At 56.3% G+C, this 21323-nt stretch overlaps 1 protein-coding gene across 1 annotated transcript; it reads left to right on the top strand.

The window, feature by feature from the left end:
• Positions 1-2080: 2080 nt before the first annotated feature.
• Positions 2081-19730, top strand: RNPEP (arginyl aminopeptidase). Its single transcript, XM_081225860.1, is given in 12 exon segments — positions 2081-2222; positions 2225-2685; positions 8306-8446; positions 8757-8905; positions 12790-12906; positions 13404-13639; positions 15483-15596; positions 16261-16373; positions 16472-16580; positions 17362-17586; positions 18100-18242; positions 19206-19730. Coding segments are annotated over 12 exon segments (2094 nt in total). The 5' UTR covers positions 2081-2095; the 3' UTR covers positions 19365-19730.
• Positions 19731-21323: the final 1593 nt, after the last annotated feature.

Genomic DNA, 21323 nt, shown 5'->3' with positions numbered 1-21323 from the left:
CCCTTGGTCCAATTTCCATTTGTCGCTTTTTTATAAGTAACCTGTCTTTTTTTCTTTGGGTATTCTTAAGACCTTTATGTCTTGGTCTTCCTCAGTTTAACTAAAACATGTCTAGGTGTAGATTTATTTTTATATTTTTGCTTGCAATTTGTTGTAACTTTTAAATCCTTAGAGTCACACTTTAATCGATTCTAGAAGATTTTCAGCCATTATTTCAAAATGTCCAAGATACGTTGCATTCTAAGCATTCAAAAGTGAGGGAAGGAGAAGAGGAAGGAAGGAAGGAGAATGGATGGGATGAGATTGCTCTTATCCCCAGGGAGAAGTTACCGCTGAAAGGAGAAACAGCATAGTTCCACAGATGTTTGACTCTACAGCCAAGGATAAAAGGCCCTCAGGACTTCCTTGGTGGTGCACTGGTTAAGAATCAGCTTGCCAATGCATGGGACACGGGTTCGAGCCCTGGTCCGGGAAGATCCCACATGCCGTGGAGCAACTAAGCCCTGTGTGCCACAACTACTGAAGCCCGTGCCTAGAGCCCGTGCTTCGCACCAAGAGAAGCCACCGCAGTGAGAAGCCCGCGTACCACAGTGAAGAGTAGTCCCTGCTTGCCGCAACTAGAGAAAGCCCGCGCGCAGCAGTGAAGACCCCACACAGCCAAAAATAAATAAATAAATAAATTTATGAAAAAAAAAAAAAGATAAAAGGCCCTCTCCTCCAGCAACTTACCTGGAAACATTGCTTCCCGTAGCCTCCTGTTCTTCCCAGGTCACAGCACAGCACATGGAGTTGTCGTGACCTTTTTCCTTGTCTTTAGGTTAAGTTGTGAGCTCGCCCGTGAGCACCACCAGGACAGGGGCGGTGCCAGGCTTGCTTCAATTGTATCCTCAGCACCCAGCCCAGTGGATGGTGTATGCAGATGCTCAACAAAACCGCATTGCATAAGGGAACGAATAATTTGAGGGTAGATATATTGAATGACTAATAAGTACCAAGTATTGTGCTCAATGCCACAGAAAAGTGGATTTCCAAAGTTTTTGGATCTCACTAGGCAGTAAGTTAAAAAAAAAAAACTAACATTGACCTTATATGGAATTTAAAAATATCTACTATAAGCATTTCATGAGATAAAATGTATTTTAACAGTGTAAAACTAGGAAGAACATACTAGGATACTATTTCCTTTTATGAAAAACTCCCTACATTGTCTCTTAAAATTTCATTTCCTAGCTGATCCATAAAAATCTCACCGTCGAGTGGCTCCTAGTCACAGAAGGGCTACTGCAACCGCTGGTACAGGAGAGAAACACAGCAGGAAGTGTGTGTACCTGGCTCAAAGAGCTGTCCCATTCAGGAGGAGGGTACAAGCGGCACAGCAGACGCCCAGCCTTAAAGGTGCTGTGCTTGTCCCCATCCCTTGGCGGAAGGACAAAGGACTCGCGCGCCCGGAGTCCCGGGAGGACCCCCATCGGCGTGGAATCCCGTGCTGTTTCCGATTGAGCTCTCACAGCTAGCTCGAGAGATGCTATAATTCCTCCTGTTTTACAGGTGCACAAGAAGACTTGGAAAGAGTCCCCTTTCTTGGGGGAGGTTTGCCCAGGATGACACGGCCCTAATAACTGGGCGAGCGTCGAGCTTGCGACCTCCAACCCGGACCCTTGCAATCGGGCTCAGTGCGGCCTGCCTGGAGGAGTAGGACACGGGAAACCTCAGTAGAGAAGGGACTGGGGAACATCCCAGTGGGATGAACTCGGGCCAAGGTGGATCAAATTGTACCCCCTCCCCCCGCACGCCTGTCGGAAGTCCTGAGATGCCGGTGCAGAGCTGGGAGTTGGGGAAAGTCAAGAAGAGAGGCGTGGCCCGGCCGCGTTCCGGGGCGGGTTCTGCACGGTGGGGCGGGGCCGGCGGCAGGGTCCGGGTGCGGCTGTACCGGGGCCTTGGCAATCGGAGGGGCGTGGTCAGCGCTGCGGGGCGTGGTCTGAGCTTTGTGGCTTGGTCATGCCGGTTCCGGGCGTGGTCTGTGGAGCGGGACCTGCACTAGTGCACAGGGGCCATGGCGAACGGCGGGGCGTAGTCTGAGCTTTGGGGCGTGGCCATGCTGAGTGCCGGGGCGAGCCCAGCGCTGCCTGTCGGGGCCCACTCGGGTGCGCTGCAGAAGCGCCGGGGACCACGACAAGCGGCGGGGCGGGGCCTGCGCGGTGGGGCGGGGCCTGCGGCGGCCCGGTCCAACGGCGGCTAGGGGCCATGGCGGGCAGCGGGCATGGGGCCGGCGGGCGGGTGCTGCACTCAGCGCAGGCCGAGGACGTGGCATCGGCCTCCAACTTCCGCGCCTTCGAGCTGCTGCACCTGCACTTGGACCTGCGGGCCGAGTTCGGGCCTCCGGGGCCGGGCCCGGGCAGCCGCGGGCTGAGCGGCTCGGCGGTGCTGGACTTGCGCTGCCTGGAGCCCGGCGGCGCCGCGGAGCTGCGGCTGGACTCGCACCCGTGCGTGGAGGTGACGGCGGCGGCTCTGCGGCGGGAGCGGCCGGACGCGGGGCAGCCGGAGCCGGAGCCGGAGCCGGTGCCGGTGTGCACGCGGCCCTTCTCGCACTACGGCCAGGCCCTGTGCGTGCGCTTCCCGCAGCCCTGCATCGCCGGCGAGCGCCTGCGGGTGCAGCTCACCTACCGCGTCGGCGAGGGACCCGGGGTGAGTGCCCCAGCTCCGCGCCGGCCCCTCCTCCCGCCCCTCCTCGTGCAGATGCGCCCCCCTCATCCCCTCCCACCTCCCCTCCCATACCTCCGCCCCCTCCTCATCCAGATGACACCCCCATCCCCTCCCACCGCCCCTCCCATCCCTTCGCTCCCGCCCATCTTCATGCAGATGCTCCCCCCACCTTCCCTCCCACGGCACCGCTGTCTCTAGTCCACAACTGCCCGAGGAGGTCACCTCCTCCAGGCTGGACAGCAGACGGTTCACGAACAGAACTCAGGGTTGTCGCTGCGCTCGGCCTAGGCTAGGCCCTGGTGATGAGCTGCTCCGCTCTCCTCCAGGGCGGCCTGACAGTGCCGGCTGCTTACCCGCTGCCGACTCAGTCCTTTGTTCCAGGTGCCCTCCTAACGCCTCGGGGCAGTTAGTACTGTTTCCTCCTGCGAAGTCCTGGATTTGATGAACAAAAAACTCTGAGTAGGGCTTCCCTGGTGGCGCAGTGGTTGAGAGTCCGCCTGCCGATACAGGGGACACGGGTTCGTGCCCCGGTCCGGGAGGATCCCACATGCCGCGGAGCGGCTGGGCCCGTGAGCCATGGCCGCTGAGCCTGCGCGTCCGGAGCCTGTGCTCCGCAACGGGAGAGGTCACAGCAGTGAGAGGCCCGCGTACCACCCCCCCAAAAAAAATCTGAGTAAAAGTGAGAACCAGAATTAGGGTGTACCAGGCTTTGGAATAACTTGGCTTTCTCACTGTTGGTTGACTCAAATCTTAACTGGGGGGCGGGGGGCGGCAAATGTTGGCTATCAGAAAGGGGAAGGTCATGTGTCCACATCTGTGAATGTCCGGGCGTGGCTGCCAGTCCTTTCTTGGATGGGGTGTGCTACAAGTCTCAGCTGGCTGCCTGCCTACCAGGGAAGCTTGCTTATTTGGTTGCGCTTCCCCTTTTGCTGTTGCAACTCGCTCCAAGGGCAGTTCTGTTTCCATCTTTCACCATTCGGGCAGTAAATGAACCTTATGATAGAACTTGTTTAAAAAGTTAAAGTCCAAAGCAATGTAGACTGACCTCTAAGGTCAGAGGAGAAACCCAGGGACCTCTAGGGATAACATGCCATCTGGAAATGTGTTTGGTTGCTCTAGTATATTTTGGTTCCTGGTTTGGGGCAGAAATTAAATAGGATGAGTGGAAAAATCAGGCCCTCCTGGGTGAGCCTAACAAAAGTGGCACCCCAAATTAAATATCAGAACTAGATAGCTTTCATTTAAGACGTGGTGGCAGAGATACACGCTTGACGAAGAACTATTCTTTGCCCTGTGAAGGTCTCCACTGGTGGCACTGTGCCTGTTCCTTCCTCTCATTGCCACTGTCCCAGGGAGGGCTCTCACCTTGGACACCGTGGGTCGCAGCATCTCCCTGACTTGGACTCTATAGTGTGTGTCCTGCCAGCCTCCTTCATTTTCTTCTCTTCGTGTCAATAAAACAAAGCCGAGAACCAAAGAAAACTCAAGCGAAGATGACGAGAAGGAATTGTGGTTGAGGGGATGATAGTGTTTGTTGAGCTAAGCCTGACAATAGTTACATGAGTTGTCTTTATATAAGTCCTAATACTGTGCCTGGTACCTCTTCCTGCCAACTCATTACAGTTGTTTTCATTAATAGAATTTATTTTTTAAAAAGCTGTGTAGAGGACTCCCCTGGTGGTCCAGTGGCTAAGACTCCATGCTGCCAATGCAGGCGGCCTGGGTTCGATCCCTGGTCAGGGAGCTAGATCCCACCTGCATGTCGCAACCAAAGATCCCACAAGCCACAATGAAGATCCTGCGTGCTGCAGCTAAGACCTGGCGCAGCCTAAATAGATAGATAGATAGATGTCTAGATTACCAGGAAAACTGAGCAGATAGTACAGAGTATCCATAAGCCGCTTCCACACACACACTGTTTACCCTTTACTAGTGTTTTACAAGTCGGATACATTGGTTACAGTTAATGAGACAGTATCGATACTTTATTATAAACTGGAGTCCACAGTTTTTCCAGATTTCCTTAGTTTTTTAAAAAAATAATAACAGATATTTATTGAGCAACTTTCATGTACAAGGTATTATTAGTGGTTTTTTAATTTTTATTTTATATTGGAGGATAGTTGATTTACAATGTTGTGTAAGTTTCAGGTGTACAGCAACCTTAGCTGTTTTTTTTTTTTAATCCCCTCCCTCTTGCGTCTCCCTCCCCCCCTCCCTATCCCACCCCTCCAGGTGGTCACAAAGCACCGAGCTGATCTCCCTGTGCTATGCGGCTGCTTCCCACTAGCTATCTACCTTACGTTTGGTAGTGTATATATGTCCATGCCTCTCTCTCGCTTTGTCACAGCTTACCCTTCCCCCTCCCCATATCCTCAAGTCCATTCTCAAGTAGGTCTGTGTCTTTATTCCTGTCTTACCCCTAGGTTCTTCATGACATTTTTTTTTCTTAAATTCCATATATATGTGTCAGCATACGGTATTTGTCTTTCTGTTTCTGACTTACTTCAATCTGTATGACAGACTCTAGGTCCATCCAGCTCATTACAAATAGCTCAATTTCGTTTCTTTTTATGGCTGAGTAATATTCCATTGTATATATGTGCCACATCTTCTTTATCCATTCATCCGATGATGGACACTTAGGTTGTTTCCATCTCCGGGCTATTGTAAATAGGGCTGCTATGAACATTTTGGTACATGTCTCTTTTTGAATTATGGTTTTCTCAGGATATATGCCCAGTAGTGGGATTGCTGGGTCATATGGTAGTTCTATTTGTAGTTTTTTAAGGAACCTCCATACTGTTCTCCATAGTGGCTGTACCAATTCACATTCCCACCAGCAGTGCAAGAGTGTTCCCTTTTCTCCACATCCTCTCCAGCATTTATTGTTTCTAGATTTTTTGATGATGGCCATTCTGACTGGTGTGAGATGATATCTCATTGTAGTTTTGATTTGCATTTCTCTAATGATTAAAGATGTTGAGCATTCTTTCATGTGTTTGTTGGCAGTCTGTATATCTTCTGTGGAGAAATGTCTATTTAGGTCTACTGCCCATTTTTGGATTGGGTTGTTTTTTTTTTATTGAGCTGCATGAGCTGCTTATAAATTTTGGAGATTAATCCTTTGTCAGTTGCTTCATTTGCAAATATTTTATCCCATTCTGAGGGTTGTCTTTTGGTCTTGTTTATGGTTTCCTTTGCTGTGTAAAAGCTTTGAAGTTTCATGAGGTCCCATTTGTTTATCTTTGTTTTTATTTGCATTTCTCTAGGAGGTGGGTCCGAAAGGATCTTGCTGTGATTTATGTCATAGAGTGTTCTGCCTATGTTTTCCTCTAAGAGTTGGATAGTTTCTGGCCTTACATTTAGGTCTTTAATCCATCTTGAGCTTATTTTTGTGTATGGTGTTAGGGAGTGATCTAATCTCATACTTTCACATGTCCCTGTCCGGTTTTCCCAGCACCACTTATTGAAGAGACTGTCCTTTCTCCACTGTACATTCCTGCCTCCTTTATCAAAGATAAGGTGACCATATGTGCATGGGTTTATCTCTGGGCCTTCTATCCTGTTCCATTGACCTATCTTTCTGTTTTTGTGCCAGTACCACACTGTGTTGATTACTGTAGCTTTGTAGTATAGTCTGAAGTCAGGGAGCCTGATTCCTCCAGCTCCATCTTTTGTTCTCACGATGGCTTTGGCTATTCGGGGTCTTTTGTGTTTCCATACGAATTGTGAAATTTTTTAGAATTTTATTTCATTTTATTTTTTTGGCCACACGGCATGCCATGCGTCCCCCACCAGCATAGGTCCCCAACCAGGGATGGAACCCTCGCCCCCTGCGGTGGACGCACGGAGTTATAACCACTGGACCGCCAGGGAAGTCCACAACCTTAGTTTTTAATGTGTCTTTTTCTGCTCCAGGGTCCCGTCCAGAAACCCACTGTGTGTGTCATGTCTTCTTTGGCTCCTGTTGGCTGTGACAGTCTCTCAGGCGCTCCTGTTGTGGTGACCTGGATAGTTTGGAGGCGTGTGATACCCTCTATTGGAATTTGTCTGTTGTTTTTCTCATGATTAGGCTGGGGTTACGGGGGTTTGTTTGTTTTTCATAGACTATTTTTTAGAGCAGTTTTCGGTTTCGCAGCAAAACTGAGCAGAAGTTCACAGAGATAAGGTGTCATTTCTGTAACGTCGTATGGAGGGCAACAGTACTGAGAGGATTTATGGCTGCTGTGCAAACGTACCTCCGGTCACCGGGCTGAGGCGGAGCTTGCTGGGTTTCTGCACCAGGTCGTTCCTCTCTCTCCCCTGCTTCCGTCTGTGCTGGACTCTGGAACGAGACTCATCACACACACACACACACACACACACACGCACGCACGCACGCATTCTCAAGCAAAGAAAACCCCAGCATCCCATTGTGTCTCCCTTGTGCCTCTTAAAAATTGGTCTCAGGACTTCCCTGGTGGTCCGGTAGTTACGAATCTGCCTTCCAGTGCAGGGGATGTGGGTTCCATCCCTGGTCGGGGAACTGAGATCCCACATGCCGCAGAGCAACTAAGCCCATGGGCCACAACTAGAGGGAAGCCCGCGTGCCGCAACTAAGACCCCACGCGGCCAAATTAATTAATAATTAATTTAAAAAAGAACAAGAGACACCTCAGGGAATGTTCTCGTCCTTGAGTCTCGTTCCCGGGGGGAAGATATTGGTCTCAAGTGCCTCTGTGCTCAAAGCCCTGCATCACAGCTGCCGGCTGGGTGCCCACCTCCGCCGGAAGCTGCACTCCCCCGCGCCGTCCTCACGCTGCTGCCCACCTCCTGGAGGGACTCTCCTCCCTTCCTTCCTGCCGTCTAAATCCTGCCCACTTTGGAAGGTCCAGCCAGGGAGTTTTGCTTCCCCTATGAAACCCTCCTGAAGTCACCTGACCCTGTTCTAACCTCTCCGTGGTGTGCGGTACTGACACACCCTCCTCACCGCCCCCGCGGTGGCATCTGTGTTACAGGGGAACTCCTCTTCGCTGTGGGCAGGATTTGGGTTTGTAAAAGTCGTTCAAATGTGCTCTTGATTAAGGGCTGACAGAAGACAAGTTAAGAATCATAGCCAATGCCTATAATGTAAAACACGTTTACTCTGAAAGGGTAGCTTGGAGGGATGGAGAGCACACATTAATCAGACTCCTTGCTATTAGCTTCTGCTTTTCTGTGTCTTTTATCACAAGTTCAAGAACAGCTTCTCCAGTATTTGTTTTTTGGTGAGAAGTTACTACAGCGGGGCGGGGCGGGGGGGGGGGACAGAGGAGGGAGGCAGGACCAGGGGGTCGGAGGCCACCTCAGGAACGCTTGAGATGGCCCATGGGACACACTGAGGGGCGGCCCTTTGGTGGTGTCCACCCTGGGAAGTGGACGTCAGACCTTGGCCTGGACTCCAGGGGGATTAAATACACTGGGGGAGAGAGAGCGTCGCAGTCTGAGCTGGACTGGCGGGCGGAGGATCGTGAGGATTACCTTAAGCCTCCCCTCCGGCCAGCTCCGCCCTGGCCGTGCCCTGGCCGTGCGCTGCGCTTGTGCAGGATGTCAGTTCTGAAAGGTTCTTGCCTCCCCTTAGGTTTGCTGGTTGGCTCCGGAGCAGACGGCAGGAAAGAGGAAGCCCTTCGTCTACACGCAGGGTCAGGCTGTCCTGAACCGCGCCTTCTTCCCCTGCTTCGACACTCCTGCGGTGAAATGCACATACTCCGCTCTTATTGAGGTGAGCAGGCTGAGGGCAAATGTACCTGCCCTTGACATTGAAAAGTTCATTTCTATCAGGTCATGTTTCAGGTAGTAGATTATTACATCCATTGGGGGGTACCTCTGAAAAACTCCTCCACCTGCAGAAATTTTATCTGTGCTAAATCCCATCAGTTTGGCACAAGTTTAGTTTTTGGAAGCCTCTGTGCTTCTCAAGGTGGACCCCAGGCCACTGTCATCACCATGCAGGTTGCTGGTCATGCCGCCCTCTAGCTGATCCAGAGCAGACTCTGTCCAGGTGAACTCTCCTAAGCTTTCTCTCTCCTCAGGTCCCAGATGGCTTCACAGCTGTGATGAGTGCTAACACCCGGGAGAAGAGAGGTCCAAATAAGTTCTTCTTCCAGATGTGTCAGCCCATCCCGTCCTATCTGATAGCTTTGGCTGTCGGAGATCTGGTTTCGGCTGAAGTTGGACCCAGGTAGGAGACCAAGACCCCGCAGGCAACATGGCACCGACTTCTGAGCACGGAGGCCTCTGACCAGAGAGCGGACCTCCTGGGGTGGCTCTTGGGGTCACGTCGGAGCCTCCCAAGCCCGGGACCTTTCTGCGGCACAGGGTGCGGCCTGAATGGCCAGAGGATGTGCCCTTTCCTCCCCCTCCCTCCTGTCTTCCTCCCGTGTCTGCGCTGAGACCATCAGTCCTGCAGTGGCTGTGGTCCTGGGCCACCTTCAGAGGGAGACGGGAGCTCCAGCAGCAGTTTTAGAAGATGATCTTTATTAGCATCTTTAAGGTCTAAATTACCTTCTTGCTACTATATTTGCTTTTTTTATCTTTGTAGCAAATCTCCCCATTTTCTCTGGCGCTTAAGTCCTGGAAATGTGTGGCCTTGATCTCTCTGTCTCCCTCCGAGAGGCCCGGGGAAGCTGCTTGTCTGTCTGCTCCAGACACAGAGGCCTGGACCTGTGTCAGAGGGGCCTCCGTGAAGTGAGATGTGTTTAGTGGAGATAAATAAGGATTTTGTAAGGTTTCCTGAAAGAGAAATTTGACCAGGAGCGCAGGTTTTTCCTGGCTGACATCTCACCCACCAGCGGAGCATCGTCCTGAAGTGAGAGGGTCGGTTTGGATGTAAAGCCGTGGCTCTTCCTGGCCCCGCTGCTGTCCATCTCTCTGCCAGGCCCTCAGCCCCTGGAGGTGCTGGATTGGCTACACGCCTCGGGCTTCGCAACTGGGCTCAGCAGTGGCGCCAGGGCCGTGAGATCAGAGGGAGAGATGGGTGGGGGCCCCGTTGGCGTCTGCTTCCGGCCACATGCTCAGGACAGCACCAGCCCTGAGAGACGAGGGGTCGCTTCCTGGTGGACAGGGCAGTAGGTGACCTCCGAGCATGGAAAGTAGACAAGGGGAGGAGCATCTTTCAGGGTGTTTACTCTTGCTGAGGTTGTGTTAGTAAGAGTAGGAGCTACTAAGGGAAATGAGAGAACAGCCTGTTCTGAACACACTGGATTGCGGGGGTTTTTTGAACCTGCTGTACTGAAATGAGGACAGACTACGTTAATGTGACGGAACCCGTTTTACTGGTGCTGATGACTTACTCCTGTCCCCCGTCACGTGGACAGTCCTTGCCTCCTGGGTCCCGTCGGAGGGTCTTGAGGGAGTCTGTCGAGTAGGAGGCTCTTCCGTCTAGTCCCCGTTACCGCAGGGGGAAGGCCCGGGCAGGAGAGACTGGTGGACGTCCCCAGGGGCCCCTTTACGTATGGTCCCTTCTAACCCTTACAAGCAACGCTGAGGGACGTATCGCTGTCTCCAGTTTGCAGTTGAGAAACTGTGGCTTTGGTAAAGAGCCTTGTGCAGTCACGTGGTTGGCAGAACTGGAATTCAGGTGCAAGGGTTTCTGTTGCAGATCCCGTGCTTCTTCTTATCCCTAGAATCCTGGTGATGAGATCCAGCTTGACTGAGAGCATCCTGATTTCTTTGACAGAAATCTGTGTGCCGGCAGAAATGTCGCGGGCGTCCGCGGCCTAGCCCGTTGTCGCTGAGGACAGGGCCGAAGGTCTTTGTCAGTTGTGGTGCCCCGGCTGGTGATGGAGCAGTTCAGAGTCGTGCCTGGGGACTTGGACTCTGTGCTGGGGTCTTATTCTCAGCCCGGTGCCCTTTTTCTCCACGTGGGTTTCTCCTGGGTTGAGGGTGGCCTGAGGGCTTCTCCACCTCCTCTGCCTTCTCCCCCCACCCCCCGACCCCCATTCCCACTCACGGCCGCACCCCGCATCCCAGGCCTGGACTCGGGCATCGCTGTGAATGGGGCGGGATCAGAAACTTCCCACAGCGCGGCCGCCTTCACTCTCTGCCCCTCCTGCGGACCTTCGCCCTCTGGGACCCTCACTCCTACCAAGTCCCGCTGTGCCTGCGCCTCGCCCTGAAGGGCTGCGCTCGCTCCCGGGCCGCCAGCCTCTCCTGGTGGGACTTCTCTCCCGCCCGGGTGGTGACCGGTCATCTCTCGCCCACACCCAGGCCCTCTGGCGTGTCCTGCTGCTGCCCGTCCGGCCTGGGCTCCTGCCATCCCCTTTCTCCACTCAGCGTCTCTCTCTTTTGAGAGATGGAGAAGATAAGGAAGCTGTGCGTGGTACCCGTTCACATTTCTGGTTTCTTGGTGAGAAGCTGGAACGAGAGAAAAGGTGACGCTGGCGTCTGAGAGGTTGCCGTGCGCTCAGCCGTCCTTCACTCACCTTTGCATCTCGCGCCCCCTAAACCGTCTCCCCAGTTCTCCCTTCAGAGGCCGGCCCCTCCCTCCAAGCACAGAGTCTCGGCCCTGCTTTGTGGAGACGTTTGGTCTGTCGGGTGCGATTGTGCCCTGCACGTCCAGGGTCCCTCTGTCTGCTCTCATCCCCCCATTCGTCCGTCTGGACCCCGACGACAGGTCCTTTCTTTGTTAAAGCCAATCTTCATCTGACCCGTTGACTCACCCCCACCCCCACCCTCTGGGCTTTGCTTCATCAGTTAGTCCTGTCTTCAGACCTGCGGCCTCCACCCCCAGCTGGCCAACTGGCTCTTTCTTCTCCACGCCTGGAGTCCAGTCCCCTAAACTCGCTGAAGCTCCTGGGGTAAGAGGCCGTTGCTCAGCGTGGAAGGTGCAGGGACTCGAGGACATGCCCTTGGCCTCCGCTTCCCGATCCCGGGCCCTCCTGGCCGGTCCTCACTGGGCTTCTTGTGGGTCTGGCTGCCCTGGGCGCAGGTGCCGCAGGTTCGGTCCTCGCCCCCAGCTGTGCCTGGGAAAGCTCACGCCCCCTCGTACTGAGCATGTTTCCTGTGTCCACAGCTCCCTAGACACAGCCTGATGGTGTCACCCCCTGCGCTCTGCAGGGGCAGCTGTGTCACGTGGCATCTGAAGCCCTTTGTGCCCCGAGCTTGGGGCCTCTCCCACCCCCAACCTACCCCCATCAGACCTTGGACTCTGGTCACCCCAGACCCTGGTGGTTCCTCGCCTGCATGTGCAGCTTCCTTCCCGCTACGAGGCTCCTGCTTTTGCTGCTGGGACCCCCGACGCGGGTCGCCCCACTCCCCCTCCTGCTAGAACAGTCCCCGAAGTTCTGCCGAAAGGAAGCTCTCTTCGTCCTGGCCTCGCACCCACCCACTTGGCCGTCTGTCCCTCGACTGAGGATGTCCGTGTAGGGAACGCTCCATGGAGCATCGAGGGGCCTTGACACAGGCTTCGGCTGCAGGGCCCCTGAACTTGGGGTCAGCTCGTCCTTGAATCCCGAGAATGGTCTCGGTCCTTCCCATCCCCTTTCAGCCTTGGCTTTCCTTCGGACTGGATCTTCTTGATTTCTTTTCCCCCCTTACCTCTGTTTCCTCATCTTTTTACTGTGAAAATTTCATAATTGAAAATTCCTGCAGGAAATTGAAGGAATGATGCATTGAACACCTGTCTGCCCATCCATGCTGCTGTACTAGGTTTGCTTTCGTGTGGATTTGCGGGGCGGGGCGGGGGGGGTTGCTAGACCATTTAAAAGCAAGTAGATCAGCCTGCCCGTCCGAAGAGTGAAGACAGTTACCACATTTCTGTTAATGTGAATTGGTTTATCTCTAAAGTTTCTTTCAATTCCAAAGATTCGATTCTGAGAATCCTTTCTAATCTCTCCGGAGGTACACCAGCATTTCCTACCTGAGCCACTGTATGAAGGGCCTTCACACCCATCTCGTCTCCTTACCACGTACCTTGCAGATGGGGACTGAGGCTCGGCCGGGGGCGAGCCTGTCACCTGCAGGAGCCCCGCCCAGCCCTCACCCCAGTTGGTGCAGGTGCTTTCGGGACGGGCCCCGCCGTGGCCCCTGAGCACAGTGCTACCTCCTTTGCGCCCTTGTCTCCAGGAGCTGCGTGTGGGCCGAGCCTTGCCTCATCGCAGCCGCCAAGGAGGAGTATGACGGGGTCATAGAAGAGTTCTTGGCAACTGGAGAGAAGCTTTTCGGACCCTACGTTTGGAGAAGGTGTGGTATCCTGTGGACTCTCATGTCTCTGTTGTTACAGTGAGCCGGCCCTCCCCCCTCCCCGCCCTGATCCAGGGCGGGTGGGGGAGCGGGGAGCAGATAAGCCAGGCCTCATCCGCTGTGGCCGAGGAGGGGCCTGGGAGGGCAGGCACTGCGGTGACAGAGGCGTGCCCGTGCCCACAGTTGCCGGGCTGGAGATGGGGATGCGCTGTCGGGGACGCGGCTGACTTGCCTTTCCTGTTGCTGGGAGCAGCTCCGTACCCACTTTCTCTTTGTCATCTTCAGACTTGAGGTCCCCTAGATAAGAGGCTCCGTTAGGTCTGTGTGGGCCTCTGGGGAGCTGGGTGTGATGGAGCCAAGCGCGTGCCCACTGGGAGAGGGAGGCCCAGTGGGCCAGGGGCGGGGGCAGGACTGAGGACCGGCTCGCGGTCCTGTGCCGCCACCCCCATCAGCGGCCGGGGTGCAGCTGGGCCCCTCACGACAGCCGCCTCCGGCAGGTACGACGTGCTCTTCATGCCCCCGTCCTTCCCATTTGGAGGGATGGAGAACCCCTGCCTGACCTTCGTCACCCCCTGCCTGCTGGCGGGGGACCGCTCCTTGGCCGACGTCATCATCCACGAGATCGCCCACAGCTGGTTCGGGAACCTGGTCACCAACGCCAACTGGGGGGAGTTCTGGCTGAACGAAGGCTTCACCATGTACGCCCAGAGGAGGATTTCCACCGTCCTGTTCGGTGAGCCGCCCCCGAGGACCTGCCTCCGGTCCTGGGAGTGAAGGGAGGAGGGGGTAGTGCAGGGAGCCCGTGGCAGCCAGGGCGGGCAACTCGAGACAAAGTTACGTGTAAGCAGCTGTGCCCACCTCACTGCATGTCACGCATCAGCAGGGGCTGGGGGCAGAGGGATTCTCGAAACCGACACACGGCGGGATGAAGTAGCGGTGGACGTGCCTCCCGCTGGGGCTGGAGCTGCCCTGTGCGCTGTCCTCCCTAAGCCGGCGTCCCCCGGGGGAGAGTGGCCCGGGCTGGTCGCCCAGGTACCAGTTTGCTTAATGAGCGAGTCGTCAGATCACTGTCATCGTCACCTTGTATTGAACACCTGTTTTGTACCAGATCTGTCACGTGCCACCTTCCAGCAGCTGCATGGAGATACTGTTATTCCCATTTTACATGTGAGTTCACTGCAACTCAAGAGAGGATAGGAAATGTCCCTCAGCCACTTAGTAGGTGAGGGCAGACCCTCAAATTGAGCCCAGCCGTGCTTTTCAAATACATTCTCGGAATTCCCTGGTGGTCCAGTGGTTAGGACTCCGCGCTTTCACTGCCGAGGCCATGGGTTCGATCCCTGGTCAGGGAACTAAGATCCCGAAAGCCACGTAGCACAGCCAAAAAATAAAATAAAATAAAATAAAATAAAATACATTATCAACACAACCTCCATGTTGAAAACCCATGGTGTATCAGGTGCTTTTGTTATTTTTATTATTTCTCTGATCAAAATCTGTTTTGGCACCTGTGGAAAAGCACACACAAAAATACTTATCTCTAATCTCACTGTTCAGAGATAATCGATGGTTATCCTTCCAAACATTTTTCTGTGTGTGTGTGTGTATGTGTGTGTGTGTGTGTGTGTGGATCATCAGACTGTACGTGGTTTTAGAACTGCCTTTTTTTTTTAATATAATAAAGTTAAACATTTTCCCAAGTCATTAAATTTTCTTCTACAGCTCCAGAGTGTGGAGGCTTCATAATTTATTCAATCAACCTGCAGTTGTTAGGCTGTTTTCAATTTTCAAACGAAATAATATTCTGACAAACATCTTTACATAGGTTCACGTGCATCTCAGATGATTTCAATAAACATAAATTTCTAGAAACATAATTTCAGGACCTGAACATTTTAAAGGCTTTTTTGTTTTGTTTTGTTTAACATATATTGTCTCCTGCTTCCCAAGTTTACACTTTCATCCAGAGTATGTAATGCAGTAGTGTACTGGCCGCTAGGACTCCTGCACGCAGCTGTTCGTGTGCACCGTGCGTCTGAGGACACTGAGGCTGGGGGGCTGGGGGGGCCACTGGCCCAGATCAGAGCACCTCACGAGCGGCGGCAGTGGCTGGTACACACCCGGGCCCTCCCCAACACCGTCCCCTCAGTTGTTGTTCTTTTTTTCCCACGGCATGTGGGATCTTAGTTCCCCGACCAGGGATTGAACCCGGGCCCTCCGCAGTGAAAGCGTGGAGTCCTAACCACTGGACCGCCGGGAACTCCCTCCCTCAGTCGTCTTTAGAGCCAGAAGGAGACTCAGATGCTAGACAAATCTTGGGTGACAGTTTCTCCTGTCCGACAGAACAGTCAGATGAGGAGATTCTGTTTTCGTGGGAGATCAAATTTCCGTCTCCACAAATAACAGCACGCTGAAGGGAAAGGTCACTCACTGTCAGCGGGGCGGTGTGGGTGGGGCAGGCTCAGGAGTCAGCTGTCCATAGCCCCCGCTGCCTGCTGTGCCTGGGGAGTGCCACCCCCGGGCTTGGGGCCTCATGGGCACCGCGGGGGGGTGCCAGCCGCTTTCCTGTCGTGCAGGACCCGCCTACACCTGCTTGGAAGCCGCCACCGGGCGGTCTCTGCTTCGGCAGCACATGGACGTCACGGGCGAGGGGCACCCGCTGAACAAGCTGCGCGTGACGATCGAGCCAGGTTGGGGCCGCTCCGCCCACCGCCCAGCCCCCCTCGGGAGGGAGGAGCCCCCGGGCCGCTCCTGAGTGACTTCGAGATGCTCTGTGGGTCTGGGTCCCTGTCATTTACTTGTCCCTTTGCCGCCCCTTGTCCACGGTCAGGTCAGCCCCGCAGCGTTTCTAGAGCGAGGTCACCCTCGCCTCACCGAGGGCGTGACCCAGCACCCGAAAGCTCGTGACTGCTCTGAGGTCATGGGTTTTTGTTTCCTAAGATTTTTCTTCAGTTCCACGTGTGACTAAGTTAAACCTTTCTGTGCAGTTGAAGCTCATGTTCCTCGATGCCTCTGACTCTGACCATGAACTTCCTGTAAATGGGCAGTCAGTTCTGTTTACTCCAGAACATGCACAGAACCCACCCCGCCCTGGTCTGGGCAGGCGCAGCGCGTGTGGGTGACCCGTGGGGCTGGGAAGGCGTTGGTGGAAGGACCCCCCGAGCACAGAGCCCCGGGCAGGGGGCAGCCGCGATCCCCCTGGGCCTGCTCTCTTTGTCCTCCCATTGGGTCCATCTTCAAGTCCCTCGAGAGAGGCCAGGATGGACCCGGAACATTCGTGGCCTTGCTGTTCCTGGGAAGCTGAATTCCGGTCCCTTCCATGGCTGCTCTTTGAATCCAGAGCTTTCTCTGCAGGTGTCGACCCAGACGATACTTACAACGAGACCCCCTACGAGAAAGGCTTCTGCTTTGTCTCCTACCTAGCCCACCTGGTGGGTGACCAGGACCAGTTTGACGATTTCCTCAAGGTACATCAGCTCTGAGGTGAGGGGAGACAAGCGGGGGCCCTGCTGCCGGGGGCTCTGGGTGACCGACTGTGCCTTCCTCCCTCCCTCCCTCCTCACAGGCCTACGTGGATGAGTTTAAGTTCCAAAGTGTCCTAGCGGATGACTTTCTGGAATTCTTCTTGGACTATTTCCCTGAGCTGAAGAGGAGGAGGGTGGATTCCATCCCGGGTGAGCAGAGCCGGCCCACCGCTTCTAGGTGGTCGTGGGGGGTGGGGTCTGGTCCACGCCTTGGGGGGCTGAGGTGCGCCCCCTGGGGGCGGCGTTTTGGGCCCGACCCCGGGGCCCAGGCTCCGTCCCACCGGAGGAGCTCGCTCACCCCCTGGCCCCCTTTCCCCACTTCGCTCTTCTGCCCTCTCCGTCCTCTGGTCTCCCCGTCCCTGGACACACGTAGTCAGACCCTTAGCTCTGCCCAGGCTGCCCCCGCCCCGACAGGCTCCCAGGGCAGGAATGGGGCAGCGGCCCTGCCTGGGGAGCGTGTGAGAGGCCTGCTTCCTAAGAGAGGGCGAGCGTGGCCCGTCGCGGGCCAGGCAGCTCGTTAGATGTGTCCCCACTTCCTGCTCCATGCTGGGCGCCGTCCAGCCACCTGCCTGCCAGCTAGTGAGGGTGGGGCCGGGCAGGACCCCAGGCAGCTGGCTCCGGAGCCCAGGAGCGTCAGCACGGCCGTTCTAGTCGTGGGGGCTGGGCCTTGCCTGTGCACGTGGCTCTGACGGCTGATTTGCAGCACAGAACACGCTCACGTGGAAAGGGGCGGCCAGGTCCATGAGACAGTGTCTAGGCATCACGCTGGCTGGGACCCTGTGGAGCGGGTGATCGTGCAGGGCAGTGGTGCCAGCGTTGGGGGAAGAGTTTGGGACGGACGGAGGCTCGAGGTCTCGGGAGCTGCCTGGGCAGGTGGACCGTGATGCTGCTGGGGAATTCTGACGGTATCTTCTCCACTTCTGCCAAACAGGATTTGAATTTGATCGCTGGCTGAACACCCCGGGCTGGCCCCCCTACCTCCCTGACCTCTCCCCCGGGGACTCCCTCATGAGGCCAGCTGAGGAGCTGGCCCAGCTGTGGGCGGCCGAGGAGCTGGACATGAGGGCCATTGAGGCCGTGTCCACCTCTGCCTGGAAGACCTACCAGCTGGTTTATTTCCTGGATAAGATCCTCCAGAAATCTCCTCTCCCTCCCGGTGAGAAAAAGTGGGTTGTTACCCTCGTCGCTGCTCTGTGACCCCAGGGAGTGGGGAACGAACCCGAGGCACAAACACATCCCACAGCCAGTAGACGTGGGGCTGGGGTCTGGACCTGCTGGGCCGCAGCTCTTCAGCACACGTGCTTTGTTGCTGCTCAGCCAGAAGTAGTATTCGCCAAGGGCTGTTAACTCAGAAAAACAGAGCAAGCTGACGTTTAGCAGGCTGGCGGTGGGGTATTTGAGGCAGGTGCGCAGGCTGTAGTCCGGGAAGGAAGGTGGGGCGACCCCAGGAAGTCCGTATTAAGGGAAGGTTGGAGGAAGAGCCGTGGGAATTACAGCAAAGTCAGGACGAGGCGTGACCACCTCGGGCCTGAGGAAGCAGGAAGAGCGGGCGGGCGGCAGCCCCCGTGAAGCTCCTCCCGGTGCCCTCGGAGGGCCTCGGGCACACACGTGGCCACCTCAGCTCATGATCTGCTGGCGAAATCACTAACGACCTGTTTCTTTTCTCCAGGGAATGTGAAAAAGCTTGGAGAGACGTACCCGAAGATCTCAAATGCCCAGAACGCGGAGCTGCGGCTGCGATGGGGCCAGATTGTCCTCAAGAACGACCACCAGGAGGATTTCTGGAAAGTGAGCGATTTCCTGCACAGCCAGGTGGGTGACCGCCACCTGACTGTCCCCCTCGCGCACAAGGCAGGCGGGGCCTCTCGGACCGCCCTCTTGGGAGCAGGGCTGAAGGGCCTGGCGGGGTCCTGTAAGCAGGCTGTGGTGCCGCCCTGGGGGAGAAGCCCCAGGCCGGGAGCTCCTGCAGGTCAGCCGGGGAGGCCTGCGGGGAAAGAGCCAGCCGGCACTGACCCGAGGCACGAACGGTCATGCATCAGCGTGGCTGGTCTCAGGGAGAGGCCGGAGGCCAGGAGAGGTGAGTGAAGGTGAGATTGTAGGCTCCTCCTCCTGGGGGAAGCCTGTGGCCTGGGAGAGTCCAGAGGCCTGCTGGACCCAGGTCACCCGGGAGCGCTGCCCTGCCGCAGAGGGGCCCACGGCTCTCAGGATCAGCCATTCCACAAGATTCCAGACCCGGGCTGTGGACAAGCCATGCGCAGACTCCCTCACCTGTTGGCAGGTACCTGCTGGCAGGTTCTCGAGCCCCTGAAGGCTTCCCAGCCTCTGGGTGTCAGGTGTGGCCGTCTCGTGCTGACGTGAAGGTGCGGGTTTCCTTCTGCTTGGCTGCAGGTGGTCCTTCTGGGGTCCTGGTTTAGGTTTAGGCTCTGCAGCCTTTGCCGTGAGCTGTTGCCTCGGTGCCTGACCACTTAGAGCTCTGAAAGTTTGGAGTCTCCCATGTGCCAACCCCCTACTCGGTTTTGTTGAGTGTAGACATCTCCAGGAGGGTGAATACCGAGACCTAGCCGCGTGGATCTTTGGCCGCCAAGAAGATTCTGGAACACAAGCCCTCGTGTCTGGGAAGCCCCTCATTCCAGCAATGATACCCGTATCCCTTTTGGCCCCTGATCACGAGGCTGTCAGATGGGCCCAGGGCAGGGGCTGGGGGCTGCAGACCACCGAGCAGGCTGACAGGCCTCGAGCAGGCTGACAGGCCTCGAGCATGCGCGTCTCTTGCAGGGGAAGCAGAAGTACACCCTCCCGCTGTACCACGCTATGATGGGGGGCAGTGAGGCCGCCCAGACCCTCGCCAAGGAGACCTTCGCGGCCACAGCCTCCCAGCTGCACAGCAACGTGGTCCGCTACGTCCAGCAGATCGTGGCGCCCCTGGGCAGCTAGAGGCTCCCACTGTGGCCTCTGCGTCTGCAGACTGCCAATTCCAGTTCTCATCAGCTTCCCAAGTTCACGTCCCCGTGGGGTAACCTGTTCTCTGGGCTTGGTGTTTGGGACTCTGGGCTTCTGCTCTGACTGGACGGCTCTGGACCCGTCGTGCGACCAGGAACCTCCATGCTCCCTGGGCTGGGTGGGCGGCAGGCTTCGCCCTCCCTGCCTGGGTCTTGGGAAAAGCAGGAAGGATTTTCTTGTCTCTCTCTCTTTTCTTTTCTTTTTTGCTGATTCTTGAAGAAGTACTGTGCAAAGGGCTGATTTCTGGTGATTCCTTTTTCAGGTTTAATCATTATTTTAATAAATATTTTTAAGTGAAAAGTATCTTGGTGACTGTGAAATCCCTTCTCCCAGGCCCCGCCCTCTGCTCTGAGCAGGTCAGGGGGAGACCCAGAGCAGGACGCCTGCTCCCTGTCCTTAAGGAGCCTGGGCTGGAGGAGGTGGGGCTCCCACAGGAGCAGGTGAAAAACAGCAGGCACTGAGGCGGCCTCTTCGGGAAGGCCCTGCACGTGAGCCGCATCCCTCCGTGCAGCGCCCCGCCCGGCCCTTCCTCTTTACCGTATAGCTGCTAATACGTGCGCACTGGAGTGCTGTTCCTGCCGCCTCTCGCCCTCCGTGGGCCTCGCGGGGCCTCTCCCTCCCTGGTCCTGGGTAACGGGCTCCGTGTGGTGTGCAGTGCAGTAGTCTGTTCAGAACCTGGCACTAAGCTCTGATTTCCACGTGGGGATCTAGGCAGTTAGCGACTTGGGGTGGGGTGTGGGGCGAGGGGAGGGTCGTACAGAAGTATTTCAGGATCTTGAAGTTGTTTTCCTAGATCCAGGGTCTCCCTGGTGGCTGGCTGCCGGGTGGGCGGGCGGCACAGACCTCCCAGCACGCCCTGCACCGTGGGAGCGAGGACGCAGGCGCTGGCTCCTGGCCGCTCCTGGCCGCCGTCACAGGCGGAGACAACCGGGGGCCGACCAGACGCCTCCCGCACCCTGCTCGGTGTCCAGCCGCTCAGCTCTGCGCCCAGCGGTGTCCTTCCTGGTTCCGTGCAGACCCTGGGGCGCCGAGGAGCCCCGGGGGACCCCTTCCGCAGCCGGAGCCTGAGTGCAGCTTCACAGCCAGGCGTCCTGAGCTGTGTCCCCCGCTGTCCCGCCAGGTGGGCCTGCGACAGCGCCTCTCCTGCCCCCTCCACAGCCCTCTCCCAGCCAGGTGCTCTCGGAGGGCTGGCGGGGAGCACGTGAGCCGTCTGGAGCTGGAGCCGGTTCTCCCACATTCCAGGGCGAGGGACAGGGTAGAGGGCGTGCCTCGGGCTGTGGGGGAGGCCCCTGAAGGGCTAGGGAGCTGCTGCCCCAGAGCTCGGCTCCCCACCGTGGCCCGTGGGAGGGACCCTGGACCTTAATGCCCTCTGCTCTGCGGGGCACCCAGCACCCAGCAGTGTCAGAGACCAGACAAGAGGCAGATTCCTGAGACAAACCTCTTAGTCCTACAGAGGGTTAAAGGAAGGGGGGCTGGGGCGTGGCCTTTCACTTGAGGCCGGGCCTCCCAGGACCTTGGCATTAACCAAGGAGGAGGGGAAAGAGATGCTCAGATGCTGCATCTTTGATGCGTAAAGATCTGAGGGATAAGTAAGTCCAAAGGGCCTTGTCTTCACGGATGGGAAACGGAAGAGGCCCCAGGACCCGTCTGTGCCCCCTCACCAGCCTGTGCCATCCCTGCGCAGGTCTCTGTGGTCTGCGGGACACGGCCCTTGTGGTTAGGGCTGAGTTGGTGGAGGGGACCCGGGTAGGAGGGGTTGCCTTGCCCACAGGGAGGGCGAGGGCCTCTGGAAGGAGCGCCAGTTGGGGGATTTAAACCTCAGCCCCACTTAACTAGCTCCACGTGGCCTGGGCAAGTCTTCAACCCTCAAGCTGCCACCTGCTCGTCTGTAAA

Source organism: Mesoplodon bidens, assembly GCF_964165515.1.
Source record: "Mesoplodon bidens genome assembly, chromosome: 2".
In the NCBI taxonomy this organism is placed as follows: Eukaryota; Metazoa; Chordata; class Mammalia; order Artiodactyla; family Ziphiidae; genus Mesoplodon; species Mesoplodon bidens.
The sequence above is the reverse complement of the archived record's forward strand: the minus strand, read 5'-3'. Positions and strand labels throughout refer to the sequence as shown.